Source organism: Electrona antarctica (genome assembly GCF_951216825.1).
Source record: "Electrona antarctica genome assembly, chromosome: 22".
Taxonomy (NCBI): domain Eukaryota; kingdom Metazoa; phylum Chordata; class Actinopteri; order Myctophiformes; family Myctophidae; genus Electrona; species Electrona antarctica.
The window spans coordinates 34,568,979-34,583,525 of record NC_136805.1 but is presented as its reverse complement, the minus strand read 5'-3'; the positions used below and the strand labels follow the sequence as shown (position 1 = coordinate 34,583,525).

General features: G+C 47.7%; 1 protein-coding gene across 1 annotated transcript in view; it reads right to left on the bottom strand.

The window, feature by feature from the left end:
* The window catches only part of LOC306915114 (uncharacterized protein), a 138,140-nt gene that overhangs the window by 102,742 nt on the left and 20,851 nt on the right, over positions 1-14,547 (bottom strand). The window contains exon 2 of the mRNA XM_079492362.1: positions 749-887. Within this exon, the coding sequence (XP_079348488.1) occupies positions 749-817 (69 nt within the window). The 5' untranslated portion in view covers positions 818-887. The remainder of the gene's footprint in view (positions 1-748; positions 888-14,547) is intronic.

The window sequence follows — 14,547 nt, the reverse complement described above, 5'->3', positions numbered from 1 at the left end:
CACATTCACACACCGATGCCTCCCCACTGCCGCCCCACCTGTCTGTCTATGGTTCCACTCTACAGGCCATTAGAGCCCAGATTGTAGCGTTATTCAAAAATAACAGATATCTGCTAATTTGGAACATTTTTGAAAAATCTTGAAAGTGTGAGAACTCACTGTATATACTGAGGAATTTGTAGAATCGGTCTCAGGTCTTATAGGGTTTAAAAACTCATTCCCTCAACAAGGCGGTTGAGGTTTAAACACTGCTCTCTGCTACGCAATAGCTTCTCAGACACTGCTGCTGCTGCTGCCTCCACCACCCCAGCCTCCACCTTTTGATCAGAGTCTGGGCTCAAATACTGCTTACTGTATGCATTACCGGTATAGTATTGTATCCCTCTGGGGGTTTTGCTAACGTTCCCTGATTTCGCTTAGCATGCAGCTTAGACAAAATTCAGAGAACATCTCCCAGAGCGGAGAGCCTTTAACGCCAAGTCTGACTGTATTGCATTTGTTTCAGTAAATGGTTAATCTACTTTGACAGGAGTGTTTCTGTGTTTAACCCATTTTGGGCGGGAACCCCTTTTGGTGTTAGCATTATGGTGTGCTTTAGCTATTGAAAAATAGCAGATCTGCTATTTTTTAAAAATCGTGAAAAGATTTATTTCAGAAAAGATTTTTTTTTAAATGTCGACGTCAGGCCTAAATGGGTTAAGTTGTCCCGGGAGGGAGGGAGGGAAGCAGCCTGGCGGATCACACTGACCTGTTTGATGCATAGCAGACGGTCGTTTGTCTGCTGTATGTGTCTGTCCATCGACGGAATAGAGTTCATGTTGATTGTCCTCTCTCTCTCTCGCTCGGTGTGTTTGGGCTCTACCTGCCAGCCATCAAACGGTGGCACTCTGGAGGGGACAGAGACAGAGACAACACACTGTTACAGAGCGTTCTGGAGGGGACAGAGACAAGACACTGTTACAGAGCGTTCTGGAGGGGACAGAGACAGAGACAAAACACTGTTATAGAGAGTTCTGGAGGGGACAGAGACAGAGACAAAACACTGTTATAGAGAGTTCTGGAGGGGACAGAGACAGAGACAAAACACTGTTATAGAGCGTTCTGGAGGGGACAGAGACAGAGACAAAACACTGTTATAGAGAGTTCTGGACGGGACAGAGACAAAACACTGTTACAGAGCGTTCTGGAGGGGACAGAGACAGAGACAAAACACTGTTACAGAGCGTTCTGGAGGGGACAGAGACAGAGACAAAACACTGTTACAGAGCGTTCTGGAGGGGACAGAGACAGAGACAAGACACTGTTACAGAGCATTCTGGGGGGACAGAGACAGAGACAACACACTGTTACAGAGCGTTCTGGAGGGGACAGAGACAGAGACAAAACACTGTTTCAAAGCGCTCTTCCCCGGGAAGCTGCCAACCCCCATCACCACCAACCAGGATATTGCAGGTTAGCGAGTGCGTATCATTGGTCGTGAAAGCACGCACACTCCCATGTGTGCGTGCGTGCGTGCGTGCGTGCGTGCGTGCGTGCGTGCGTGCGTGTCTGTGCACTGGAAGCCGAGCAGGGCGATATCGATTTGGCAGGTGACAAGCAGCACCATCGGAGAAGCTCAAAGGATGACATTGCTCCCCCAGACCCCTCTGTGACATCCTTAACAAGCCCTGGATGCGTGCGGGTCAACGTTACAACAAGCAGAGACGCTGCCTGGCCTGCATGGGGCCCCCACGCTCCTGACCCCGCCCCCTGCAGTCCTGACCCCCCAACCCACCACCCCACCACCCCACCGCGCTCCTGACCCCTAAAACATACATCAAAACTGTACCTCAAAGTACAGTACAGTACTTACAGATGTGCCATTCCAACTGTTCACTTGACGCTTTCCTGATCTTTTCATGCAGGTTTCCTGAAAATGCATGTTTTCCCTGCTAGGTTTTATTCACTGATTACTTAGCCCTGCTAATTCTACTGCTTTGCTACCGAAAGTGTCACTCCTCAGAACTTCAAGCAGAGGAACTAAATCTATTCAGAGAAATCTGAATTAGAATTAAGATATCATAACACTGTGGCAAATTCTCACTGACGATGTTCTGACAATGCACTGACAATCTGCTAAACTGCAGCCAATGGCAGGATATGTGAGGACATGCAGCCAATGGCAGGACAATGCTGAACTGCAGCCAATCATGGCAGGACATGTGAACTTCTCAAATGTGCGCAATCTGTAAGTAAATGTACTTGGTTACTTTCAGTTTTTACTTGACTATACATTTCCAATTTCCAATAATTTTACTTCTACTCCACTACATCTCAGAGGCAAATATTGTACTTTACTTCGCTACAATTATTTGAAAACTTTAGTTTCTTTGTAGCCTAGATTTTGATTATTATTACAAAACATACAGTAACCACTTCAACCCTATATACATTTCGGACATGCGTCGGCCTGCGACACATTGTGAGCTTGTAGATCTGGTATTTTCAAAATAATTTCAGAAAATGGGACATTCTGCACAATGACTACTTTTACTCTTAGTACTTTAAGTACATTTTGATACCGATACTTTTGTACTTCTTACTCAAGTCAATTTTGAATTCCAGACTTTTACTAGTATAGTTCTACATTGCAGTATTGATACTTTTACTTACAGTAAGCAAAAACATTGAGTACTTTTTCCCACCACCACCACTGGCAGACACACTGTGGCCTCATACACACGTACAGAACACGCATGTTCTGTGTTCTGTCTGTGTTTGATGGCCGCCTCAATGCTTTTCCAATGGGAGTCACATGGTTTGACCAGGCCGAAACTTTGTGTATTTTTCCCCGCCTTGGTAAATAAAGTTTTTGGGGAGCTTTCAAAACGGTGTGCAGACTTATTCTTTCTTTTGCAGTCTGTTCTTTTTGTTCGAGCACCCGTTGAATTAGCCTGGGATGTGCGTGCACCTCCTGACCACTCAAACCATGTGACTGTCTCCCATTGGAAAAGCATTGAGGCGGCCATCAAACGCAGACAGAACACAGAACATGCAGCGTTTGATACGTGTGTGTGTGTGTGTGTGTGTGTGTGTGTGTGTGTGTGTGTGTGTGTGTGTGTGTGTGTGTATGTCAGGCCACAGTGTGTGTGTGTGTGTTTGCTGGGTCCTCCACCCAGTGGAAGCAGCATTACCTCAGAACAGGGAGAGGCAGCCGGGGCTCGTGAGAGAGAAGAGAAGAGAAGCATTTGCTTCCACCCATTACACTACATTACATTACAGGCAGTGAGTGAGAGCATGGCCTTGGCATGGGCTCTCTGTTTACATTACTGTGCCATTATGTCATTCTCTGCTTAACAATTATGTCTGTACCCTCATAGGTCCAGACATGTTCCTCCTAGATTCATGTTCTACTACATGACGCGCACGCACACGCACGAACGCACACTCACACACGCACACACACACATACGCACGCACACAGACACGCACACATACGCACGCCACGCACACAGACACACACACACATACCAGTGTTGATTTTGTTTTCCTCTGATGAAAACATAATAAAAACTAAGCTATGACGACTGAAACTAAGACTCAATATATTGACAATGTTGTCAAAAATAAAAACTAGACTATAGCGGTATAATGTTATAGAGAGGGCCTATAGTGGAGAAGTCATTTTATGTTTGGTTGCGCTCGGGTGTTGCGCTCTGAAAATAGCAGATCTATACGGGCGTGTTGTGAGCTTGTAGATCAGCTATTTTCAGCACGCAACTACATTTAAAATCAGGCAGGCATGCACGCACGCACGCACACACTTATGCGATCTGTAACACTATACATAACATTATCGCGAGTTTTAAAAGCATTACAGCCTGACATTAGAGGTTATCAATTTCACCTGTGAGGCAGGGGGGGGGGCCTGCTGATTTAATGTCTCGCTCACCGTCAAATAAATATCACGCTGCGTACGTACTCGCACCCGGCCATAACTCATGGTGACCCTCGGCTTGGCGCCGAGCGAGCTGGCTAGCGAGGGAGCGAGCGTGGGCCCCCCTGGTGAATTAATACGCTCACGTCACGGAAGGGAAAAGGCCTCTCCATCTTCCTCCGTCTCCCCTTCCTTTTATCTCGGCCTTCATGTCTGGCTCTATCTCTCTCTCTCTCCTCCCTCTCTTTCCTGCATGGTTGCCATGATTACATGGTGCATTTCTTTCTCTCTCTCCCTCCGGTGTGTCATCTCTCACTCAAGCATGTCTGCTCATCACTCTCCCTGGCTTTCTCTGTGACACGCACGCACGCACGCACGCACGCACGCACGCACGCACGCACGCACGCACGGCACTCACTCACTGACGCACTCACGCACCACTCTTCTTCCCCAGCCCCCACTTGACTTCCGTCTCCATTACCTTCACACTAGTGTAAGAATTCCAGAGCACACAAAGTACCGGTGAGATGAGGGCGAGAGGGCAAGACAGAGACAAGAGAGAGAGAGAGAGAGAGAAGACGGTGCATTGCACCATACTGATAATGCTCACTTAAGGGATTGATGTTGTATTTAGTAGAAAGGCGGATAAACCCCGCGAAACAGCAGACCTGCAAGCCAGCTCACTAAGCTTGTAGCTTCATCGTGGCTCTTGTAGAGCTTGTAGGTCTGCTATTTATTTCGTACGGAGCCTTTCCGAGGTCTCTGGCCGGACTTAACGGCACGGCAGGGCCGGTAATCTACTGACTGCACTAGACAGTTAAAGAGCTTTTATCCTGCCTGTCGGAGCTGCTCATGCCTGTACTTGAGAGAGAGAGAGAGAGAGAGAGAGAGACACACAGAGACAGAGAGAGAGAGACAGAGAGAGAGAGACAGAGAGAGAGAGACAGAGAGAGACAGAGAGACAGAGAGCCAGAGAGAAAGCTGGTACATTCCTCTCCATAAATTAAAGCGCTCATAGAAAAAAATAGAAAAAACTAAAAATAAATAAACACATGGGGTGAGCTTTTTGCCTTCCGCCTTTGCCCGCAGATGGAACACATTTGTTTGTTAACTCCTTCACGACTCGGACAAGAGATTTTAATTCATTGTGAAATTGTCCTCTGTCATACATACGAGATCAGTTAAGAAATGTAAGCATATTTTGATCATCACAGTCATGCGTTGCATTGTGAGCTTCTAGATGCTATTTTCAACAGATTTGTATACATTTGAAAACTTAATTGAAATGGGACATTCTGCATAATGTGTTCTTTCAACTTTTGGTACATTAAGTACATTTTGATACCAATACTGTTGTACTTTTACTCAAGTCAATTTTGAATTCCGGACTTGATCACTTAGGGGCGACTCACACGGTCGATTGATGTATGCTTGTTGTATGAGATGTATAGCTGATGCAAGCTCGCAATGCATTTCCAATGGGAGTCACATGGTTTGACACAACATTTGTGTTGTATGAGGGAGAGGGGGGCAGTCGAAACACAGCCGAAAGCCATACAACAGCTTGTAGTCCAAAATGTTGTATTAAAACCATGTGACTTCCATTGGAAATGCATTGGGGCGGCCATGACACTTACATCTTGCTTACATCTAGTATGCTAGATCGAAAGGTGTGAGTGAGGCCTTACTTGTAACATCGTATTTCCTACATTGCAGTATTGATACTTTTACTTAAGTAGGCTAAAACATTTCCACCACTGCCAGATATATAAAAAAAATCAAATGTAGGGCTCGTTGAAATACAAAAAGATTCAGAATGACTGCATTATGTATCACCAAGAAAGGCACCATGCACGTGACGACACAGAGGCCTTATATTTTGTACGGCACGGAACGGGAAAAAGATATTTTTAACATTGACGCCGTCTGCCGCTACCGCTGCCGTCGCCGGTTCTGGCCGCCGTGCCGTCCTGTTCCGTTTACCGCCCCGCTCCCGTCCACTACAATGACTTTCGGATGGCCGTCTACCGCTTCCAAGATCCCATGTGAAGGCAGCATAATAAATAAGTCTGGCCCCTCTCCATTGTGGGAGGACTTCACGGCTGAAGTGGTGACGAGGCGAGCCAACCAGATTTGTCTGGAACCAGGCTATAACCAACCAGGCCGCAGTATGCAACTATGGGGCGGGACAAAAAAAATCGAATGCTGAGAGAGACGAGACTAAATATCCACGCAGTGATATTAGGATGGCTGTGTACAGTATGCTGCTCATACGTACTCCAGCAGCTAGCCTGAGTGTGAGCCAGGCTAGTGTATGTATGCTGCTCATACGTACTCCAGCAGCTAGCCTGTGTGTGAGCGAGGCTAGTGTACTGTATGTTGCTCATACGTACTCCTGTGTGTGAGCGAGGCCAGCAGATGCCTGCAGTGCCACGACTGAGCCCTGGCCCCCGGGCCGGGTCCCGGGGCCCCCTGGTCCCGGGCCCTTTCTGTTCCTTTGTGCCCTGGAGCCACCAGCAGGTGTCTCCCTCTGCCCCTTCAAAGGGCTGGCCGGTGACACAAAGAGGCTGTAAGCCTTTTTACAAGCCGGACAAATCCTCCACAGAGTCTACTCTGAACGGCACTGAGAGAACTGCCCGTCTGACCTTGTGGTTATTGATGAGACGCGCACGCACACACACACGCACACGCACACACTTCCAGCAGTGAGTTCAAAATAAAGTGAAGTGAGGTGGTTGTCTTCTTCTCTCAACAGAATCTCTCTCTCTCTCTCTCTCAACAGCATCTCTCTCGCTCTCTCCCCCCCTCTCTCTCCTTTAGTCTCTCTATCAACACAGTTCATAACAGCGGGGTGGTGCATGGACTCCCCAGTACGCTACGGTCATTGCAGCGACAAGGCTAGCGAGACCCAGACAATAAAACAGAATAATCAATGTACAATTTAATTTAGCCATTATTCAACTTGCAACTAATTAAACACCAGTCCTTCATTACATCTCTTAATGACTAACAAGAGCCAAATTAAAGATTACAATCAGGGGGGGTCGGAGATATGACAGCAGATGCAATTACGAGAGCTCTTGTACCCTGTTTTTATTTGCTCTTTTTTTTGTCTCACAGATGTTAGCATTTATTGTTTTGCTCTGTGCCGTTACCTTGTGTGAACTTGTTTGCCTCGATTCAGCTGGTTAGCTGTGTGTGCGTGTGTGTGTGTGTGTGTGTGTGTGTGGGCGCACATATGCAAATAAATTTGAGGGCAATTTACTACAACTGGTTCTCAACCAACATCCATGGTGCAAATGGACCCACGCGGGTCTGTGACTCTGAGAGTGTAACGAATGGAACCGAACGGACCCCCATATGGTGCTGCGTTCACACATGCAGATGCAGAGATGCAAAGATTCACAGCATATTTGTCGCTTTGAATCATTGCATCCGAAGTTGAAGCCAGTTCAACTTATTTGTAGCTTTGTATCTTTGTATATGCTGTAGCAGCTACAAACGTCGGATTTGCTTCGTAGCTTCACGTGGAACTTTCCGTTGAAAATGAATGGTAGACTGTAAGTTAATTTAAAAGGACAACTTCACCAGTTTCAACCTACGCTCATAGCATTGGTCCTCACTACTGATGCTCATGATATTTTGGCACAATTTTTGTCTGCCGAGTCTGTACGTCTCAGAGGAACACTGTGGACAGTTCAGAATCCCGACGTACCAGTGACATCATCGATGGGGAATCCAAGCTAATTTAAACTGCAGGAACATCTATTCCTAACCCTGACTCCGCCAGATTGCGGCAGTATTGAGTTCACAAGTTCCCTCCTCCAGCCTGCATCTGGTCTCTCTCAAGCAGAAACGATGAACCCGAAGCAGCGGGACAAAAATCTGATATCTCCATAATACTTTTGAGTTGTATATAGTCCTGTTAGGTTGTGTTTACATTTGCGCTGTGGCAGCGCTTCAATACGCCACCAGTCTCGCGTTGATCCCGCCTCTAGCGGCCGCATACGGCCGCATATCGCTCCGACCAGCATTTGATCGGAGTACGGCGTCTCTGCCCGAGAGAGACCAGATGGGAGCAGGAGGAGGAACTCACTGCTGCCACCATCTGGCGGAGTCAGGTTAATCTATTCCTGGAAGGTTACAATAATGCTATAGCCTAATGGAAGACATTGTTCTTGCGTTTAAAAATATAAAATAAAATGAAATCTCGTTTGAAAAATAAATACATACAATACAAACTGCCAATGATGTCACTGTACAGTAGGTGATCCACAGCACTCTACTGAGACAGACATAGAAGGAAAAAAACCTACCATATCAGCATCAGTGAGCCTGAGGTACCAATAATATGAACATAGCATAGGTTGGAAATGAGTGTCTTCCATTAACTCTCAGAATATTGTACATGCATGGGTCCCAAAAGAATACAATCCTAATAATTGTGCAGTCTCAGAGTTACAGTACACTGAGTACAGACCCCCTGAGGGTTCCATACGGTGGTCCCCTGGGGGGCCCCGGGACCAGCCGTTGAGAAACAGGTGATTTACTTGCAAAGTGCACGGCAGGCGTTTACACAACAAAGTGAAGGGAGATGCACGACAAAAGCTACTGAAGTGTGTGAGTGTGAGTGTGACTGTGCGTGCGTGCGTGCGTGCGTGTGTTTGAGTGCGTGCGTGCCTCCGTTTCAAGGTGGGGTAAAATATATGTATTGAGTGGGAGCCGTAATAAAGGGAATAAAACGGGCGAGCGAGGAGATGCAGGGAGGGCTGCACGGGGCGAACCAATATGAAAGGCAGTGGAGTATGGCAGAGAGAGAGAGAGAGAGAGAGAGAGAGAGAGAGAGAGAGAGAGAGAGAGAGAGAGAGAGAGAGAGAGAGACAGAGAGAGAGACAGAGAGAGAGAGAGAGAGAGAGAGAGAGAGAGAGAGACAGAGAGAGAGACAGAGAGAGAGAGAGAAAGAGAGAGAGAGACAGAGAGAGGATTGGATGAAATTATCTCTTTATAATCAGGGGGGGGGGGGTCTTCTCCTCTGCATGACTGCGTTCCCCATCACCCGCTGACACATGAGGCCTATACGTACATGAGGCCTAGACCTCTTCCCTTTTTGTCACAGCGCTATCGAGCCCACCTCTGGGGGGAAAAAACTATGTTTATCCTCTCTTCATAGCATAGTTGTATTATTGCACCTCCATACTGTTCAAACGTGTTAATAAAGTCATCAATTTTGTCTTGGAGAATGCTCTCTCTGTCTCTTTGATTTGGACAACAATAGAGCATCGCAGTCCCGTACCCTTCGAGGGCACCGGAACAGAATTTTCCCCATAGACGTTTCAGAAAGAATTTATTTAACTGGTTTCCGCGCCACCCCCGAGATCCCGAGATGAATTAATCGATGCCATGCCCGAGATTCCCGAGATTTGTTTTATTGCGAATCATCCGGGAGAAAAAATAATTAATTCGCATTTTTCTTGCATTTTTTTGCTAACGACAGGTAAAAACGTCCAAAATCCCCAGGTGCACGCACGCCGTCTTTATTTGCATTATGGCTCATAATCTGCTTAGTTATTTCATTTCATATTTATTTATTTCATTTCATATTTATTTATTTCATTTCAGTTATGGTTTTACATGATCATATTAATTTTTACTTTGTACTTATAATTTTTTTACATGACAGTTATGACAAAAAATGCGATCGCACGATCAATCTGACTCCAGATCAGTGCTGTGCAATGGCCGACTTCTACTTCCGGTTCAAAGGGAAACAACAAGAGCTCGTTCGTTTTGACTTTTCCTTTAATAATGTGTCTGCCACCCAGCACCTATACTGCCCCTAGAGGCACCTGGCTACAGCACCTATAGCGCCCCTAGAGGCACCTGGCTACAGCACCTATAGCGCCCCTAGAGGCACCTGGCTACAGCACCTATACTGCCCCTAGAGGCACCTGGCTACAGCACCTATACTGCCCCTAGAGGCACCTGGCTACAGCACCTATACTGCCCCTAGAGGCACCTGGCTACAGCACCTATACTGCCCCTAGAGGCACCTGGCTACAGCACCTATACTGCCCCTAGAGGCACCTGGCTACAGCACCTATACTGCCCCTAGAGGCACCTGGCTACAGCACCTATACTGCCCCTAGAGGCACCTGGCTACAGCACCTATACTGCCCCTAGAGGCACCTGGCTACAGCACCTATACTGCCCCTAGAGGCACCTGGCTACAGCACCTATAGCGCCCCTAGAGGCACCTGGCTACAGCACCTATACTGCCCCTAGAGGCACCTGGCTACAGCACCTATACTGCCCCTAGAGGCACCTGGCTACAGCACCTATACTGCCCCTAGAGGCACCTGGCTACCAAGGCGTTAAAGACCTTTAAGCCTCGGACAAAGCCAATTCGGATCATGACAAATCATGACATTTATTTTGGGCTGAACGAATGATTAAAAGAAGAAGAAAAAGGTCAGGGTATACAACACTTTCTAGTTTTTCTTCTTTCTAATTATTTGTCCGGTCCAAAACATAGTGTTTATGTGTCATGATTTGTCAGGAGCTGTCACTGCGGGGTAACGTTCAGATCTTTGACACTAAATAATGTGGACCAAAAGGCCACCGAAAGTGGGAATATAACCTCATCTCTGCTAATAAGTACGAGGGACTGCTTTGAACTGTCACAGTCGCACAGTTCTGCAGACAAATTATTATTTCTAGGCGCCTACACACACACCCCCGTCTTCAAAGGCAAGCTGCTATAGCCTGTTAACCCATTAAGAGCTGAGGACCTGATTCTACAAAATGTCTTCTAAGTCATAACAGTGTTTACTGAAAACACTTACAGTACGTTTCTGTGTCAGTGGTTCTCAAACATTTTCATGTCAAGGACTCCCAAAAACTATATACAAGTATTTTGGCCGCGGACTCCCATCTCAACATAATTATATTGTTCCAAGGACCCCCAGAAGCAATATCTATATTCAAAGATTTGCACAAAATCTCTCAATTAAAAATAAATAAATAGGCAGCAGACATACAAACTCGCAGGCGCAGCAGCATGGCATATCTGCTATTTTTCAAATAGCTCTATGCTATTTTTCTTTAGCTAAAAGCTAAAGTGACAAGGATGCTTTCCCGGTGTTGACGGGTTAATAGAACGTAAAGGCGCTGCGTGTCTCCTCTCTGCAGGAGACAAACAATCCGAGAGGTAGAGGATGCTAGACAATGATAAGCTTTATCCACGTCCATAGAACTAATGGATCACGAACCTCTCTCTCTCTCTCTCTCTCTCTCTCTCTCTGTGTCTGTCAAGGCTAGTGGTGGAAGTGGTAAACATGTTTAACCCATTTTGGGCGGGAACCCCATTTGGTATTGTAAACATTGTTATAATTTAGCTATTTAAAAATAGCAGACCTACAAGCTCGTAGCGCGGCACTCGGTGCCGCGCTATGAGCTTGTAGATAAAAAAGATTTAAAAAATAATTTTAATCTTTTTCGTGATTAAAAAAATCGCGAAAATGTGGCGCAAACCTTTGAATATACGGTATATTCTTTCAGAGTGAACATTTTTAACTCAAATCTTTGCTTCTGACATATTTTCAGATGGGGGTCGGCGGCCAATTACATATAATCTTGGGGGATCTTGACATGAAAATGTTTGAGAACGACTGACACAGAAACATGGGTTTTTCAGAAAATTGTCAGGATTTAGAAGGTATTTGTAGAATCGTTCCCAGGTCTACAAGGGTTAATGTATTCATATAAATGGCTTGTGTACCAAAACAATCAGGGCTCCTCCTCCTCCGGGGGGGCGCAGCGTCATTAAGGGAGACACGCTCCTTGCTCCTGGGGGCACGGAACCCTTGATATGAATGCAGACACATTTCCCCCTCTGTCTGTCTCCTCCATGGTGGCTGCATCCCCCCCTCCCCCTGCCCTGGGGACTCATGCAGGGCATGGCCACTGTCTGACACAACAGGGTGGGGGGGGGTGGTTGGCCTTGCCCTCTATAGCCTCGTCCACCGTACAGGCGTATGCAAAGGCTCAACTTAGATGTAACTTAGACAGCATTCTATGTAGACATGGCACTCTATAGTGTATACGCATATTTGTTTCATTATATACTGTAGATATTCCATGATATGATGTTTTTATGAATTTGATGTATAAAGGGACTTGCAAACGTGAAGTGAGGAACGCAGGCGTTGTTGCCTGGATCAACGACAGGTCTCCTCCAGGTCTGCTCAAGAGGGACGCAACAACACAAGTGTAAATAAAAGCTAAACAGAATCCAGGTCTGGTGAGTCGCGGGCGTGTGCACGCAACAAGCACGTGCGCAACAAATTCACGGGACCGCGCTCACGTAAATACGCTTGCGTTGTCGCACCGCGACTTCTCCGAGCAAAAACGCAGGTCTCATTGAAAATGAACCATAGGCGCGTTTTATCGCTCCCCGTTTGCAAGGCCCTATACCATGTTTTTGTACCATGCTTACTGTAAAACGCTCTGGATTAAGAGCGTCTGCTAAATGCCTAAATTGTAAATTGTTGGGCACTGCATGGCCACCACTTGCGCTCCCATCGAACGTGCTCGCGCTCCCATCTAATGCCACGTGTCCGTGTTGTTGTTTCTCTGTGAATATCGTGTGTCCGAGTGAGACACACACACACACACACACACATACAAAGTGTACATTCTGAACGAAGGCAGACAGCAACGTGTCTTTGGCCACACTGACCGCGTTCTTTATCCCGTGCTCAGCGCCATCGCTCCATCGCATCATGGAAACTGCGAAAGCTGCGGTCCCGCTGTGGGAAACTGTGAACAGCCACAAAGCTGTGTGTGCACGGTTGAAAACGCACGCAGGTGAAGTCAGTGACGTACAGTTGGGTGCCACCGATATTGTCCCTTATCATTTGACCCATTTAGGCCTGACCTCAACATTTTAAAAAATCCTTCTAAATCCTCCAGTTTTCTGAAATAAATATTTTCACTATTTTTCAAAAATAGCAGACCTACAAGCTCATAGCGCGCCACTCGGTGGCGCGCTATGAGCTTGTAGATCTGCTATTTTTCAATAGCTAAATTATAACAATGTTTAAAACACCAAAAGGGGTTCCCGCCCAAAATGGGTTAACTGTCCTTTTGCGCAGATCACGCAAACCTCAGCAAAAAGAAAAGGACAATATCGATGGCCTCCAACTGTATCACACTATCACAAAACGCACAGGCGTGAACGCCACTTCTGCACGGTCCACATACATCTGGGTCTATGACTTGGCCAACCAAATTGCACAAAGTTGTGCACGTGGCCACGCACAAAGTGTGCTCTTCTCAATTGTAATAATAGATACTTGTGAGGACTTCCACTCCACCCCTAAATAATGAATCTCTTCCAAATAAATATATATATATATATATATATATATATATATATATATATATATATATATTTTTTTTTTTACACTAAAGCATTCAACCAGGGAAATGGTCCACAATCACAATGTCTAGTTGTCAAATTCCACTATTCTTGTGGTGACATTTTGGTCCTCACAAGTGTATCAATATAAGTACACGCGCACGCACGCACGCACGCACACCTCCCCCCCCCAGCTGCATCATGATATACCATAACAACAGCACAGTCATTCCTAATGTGCTTTACAGCAACACTACAGGCGGGGGTGTTACACCTCCGCATTGACCCACGCACGCACACACGCACGCACAGACACACACACACACACAGACACACACACACACACACACACACACACACACACACACACACAACAGGCAGGGTGTAACACCTCCGCAGTGCTGTGTGAAAAACTGTCACTGACCCACGCACACACATACACACACACACACACACACATGCACACGTGGCACTAATGGAAAGCCCGCCGACGTACTGCTGACACCATTAAAACGGACTGCTGGGGGAAGTCGCGTCAGGCCTCGCGGCGACACACCAATCGCCCGCCGCTCAAGGTGATTGCGCCCCAGCATGTACGCCGTTGTAGCTGAATTAGGTAATAAAGGGCTAATCTCGTGCCATCATCGATGCAAGCAGGCTGGGGCAGGGAGGCTGGGGCAGGGAGGCTGGGGCAGGGAGGGCTGGGGAAGGAAGGCTGGGGCAGGGAGGCTGGGGCAGGGAGGCTGGGGCAGGGAGGGCTGGGGAAGGAAGGCTGGGGTAGGGAGGCTGGGGCAGGGAGGCAGGGGCAGGCAGGCTGAGGCAGGGAGGCTGGGGCAGGGAGGCTGGGGCAGGCAGGGCTGGGGCAGGGAGGCTGGGGCAGGGAGGCTGGGGCAGGGAGACTGGGGCAGGGAGGCTGGGGCAGGCAGGGCTGGGGCAGGGAGGCAGGGGGAGGCAGGGCTGGGGCAGGGAGGCAGGGGGAGGCAGGCTGAGGCAGGCAGGGCTGGGGCAGGGAGGCTGAGGCAGGGAGGCAGGGGGAGGCAGGCTGAGGCAGGCAGGGCTGGGGCAGGGAGGCTGGGGCAGGGAGGCAGGCTGGGGCAGGGAGGCTGGGGTAGGGAGGGCTGGGGCAGGGAGGGCTGGGGCAGGGAGGCAGGGGGAGGCAGGCTGGGGCAGGGAGGCTGGGGCAGGGAGGCTGGGGCAGGGAGGAGCAGGATGG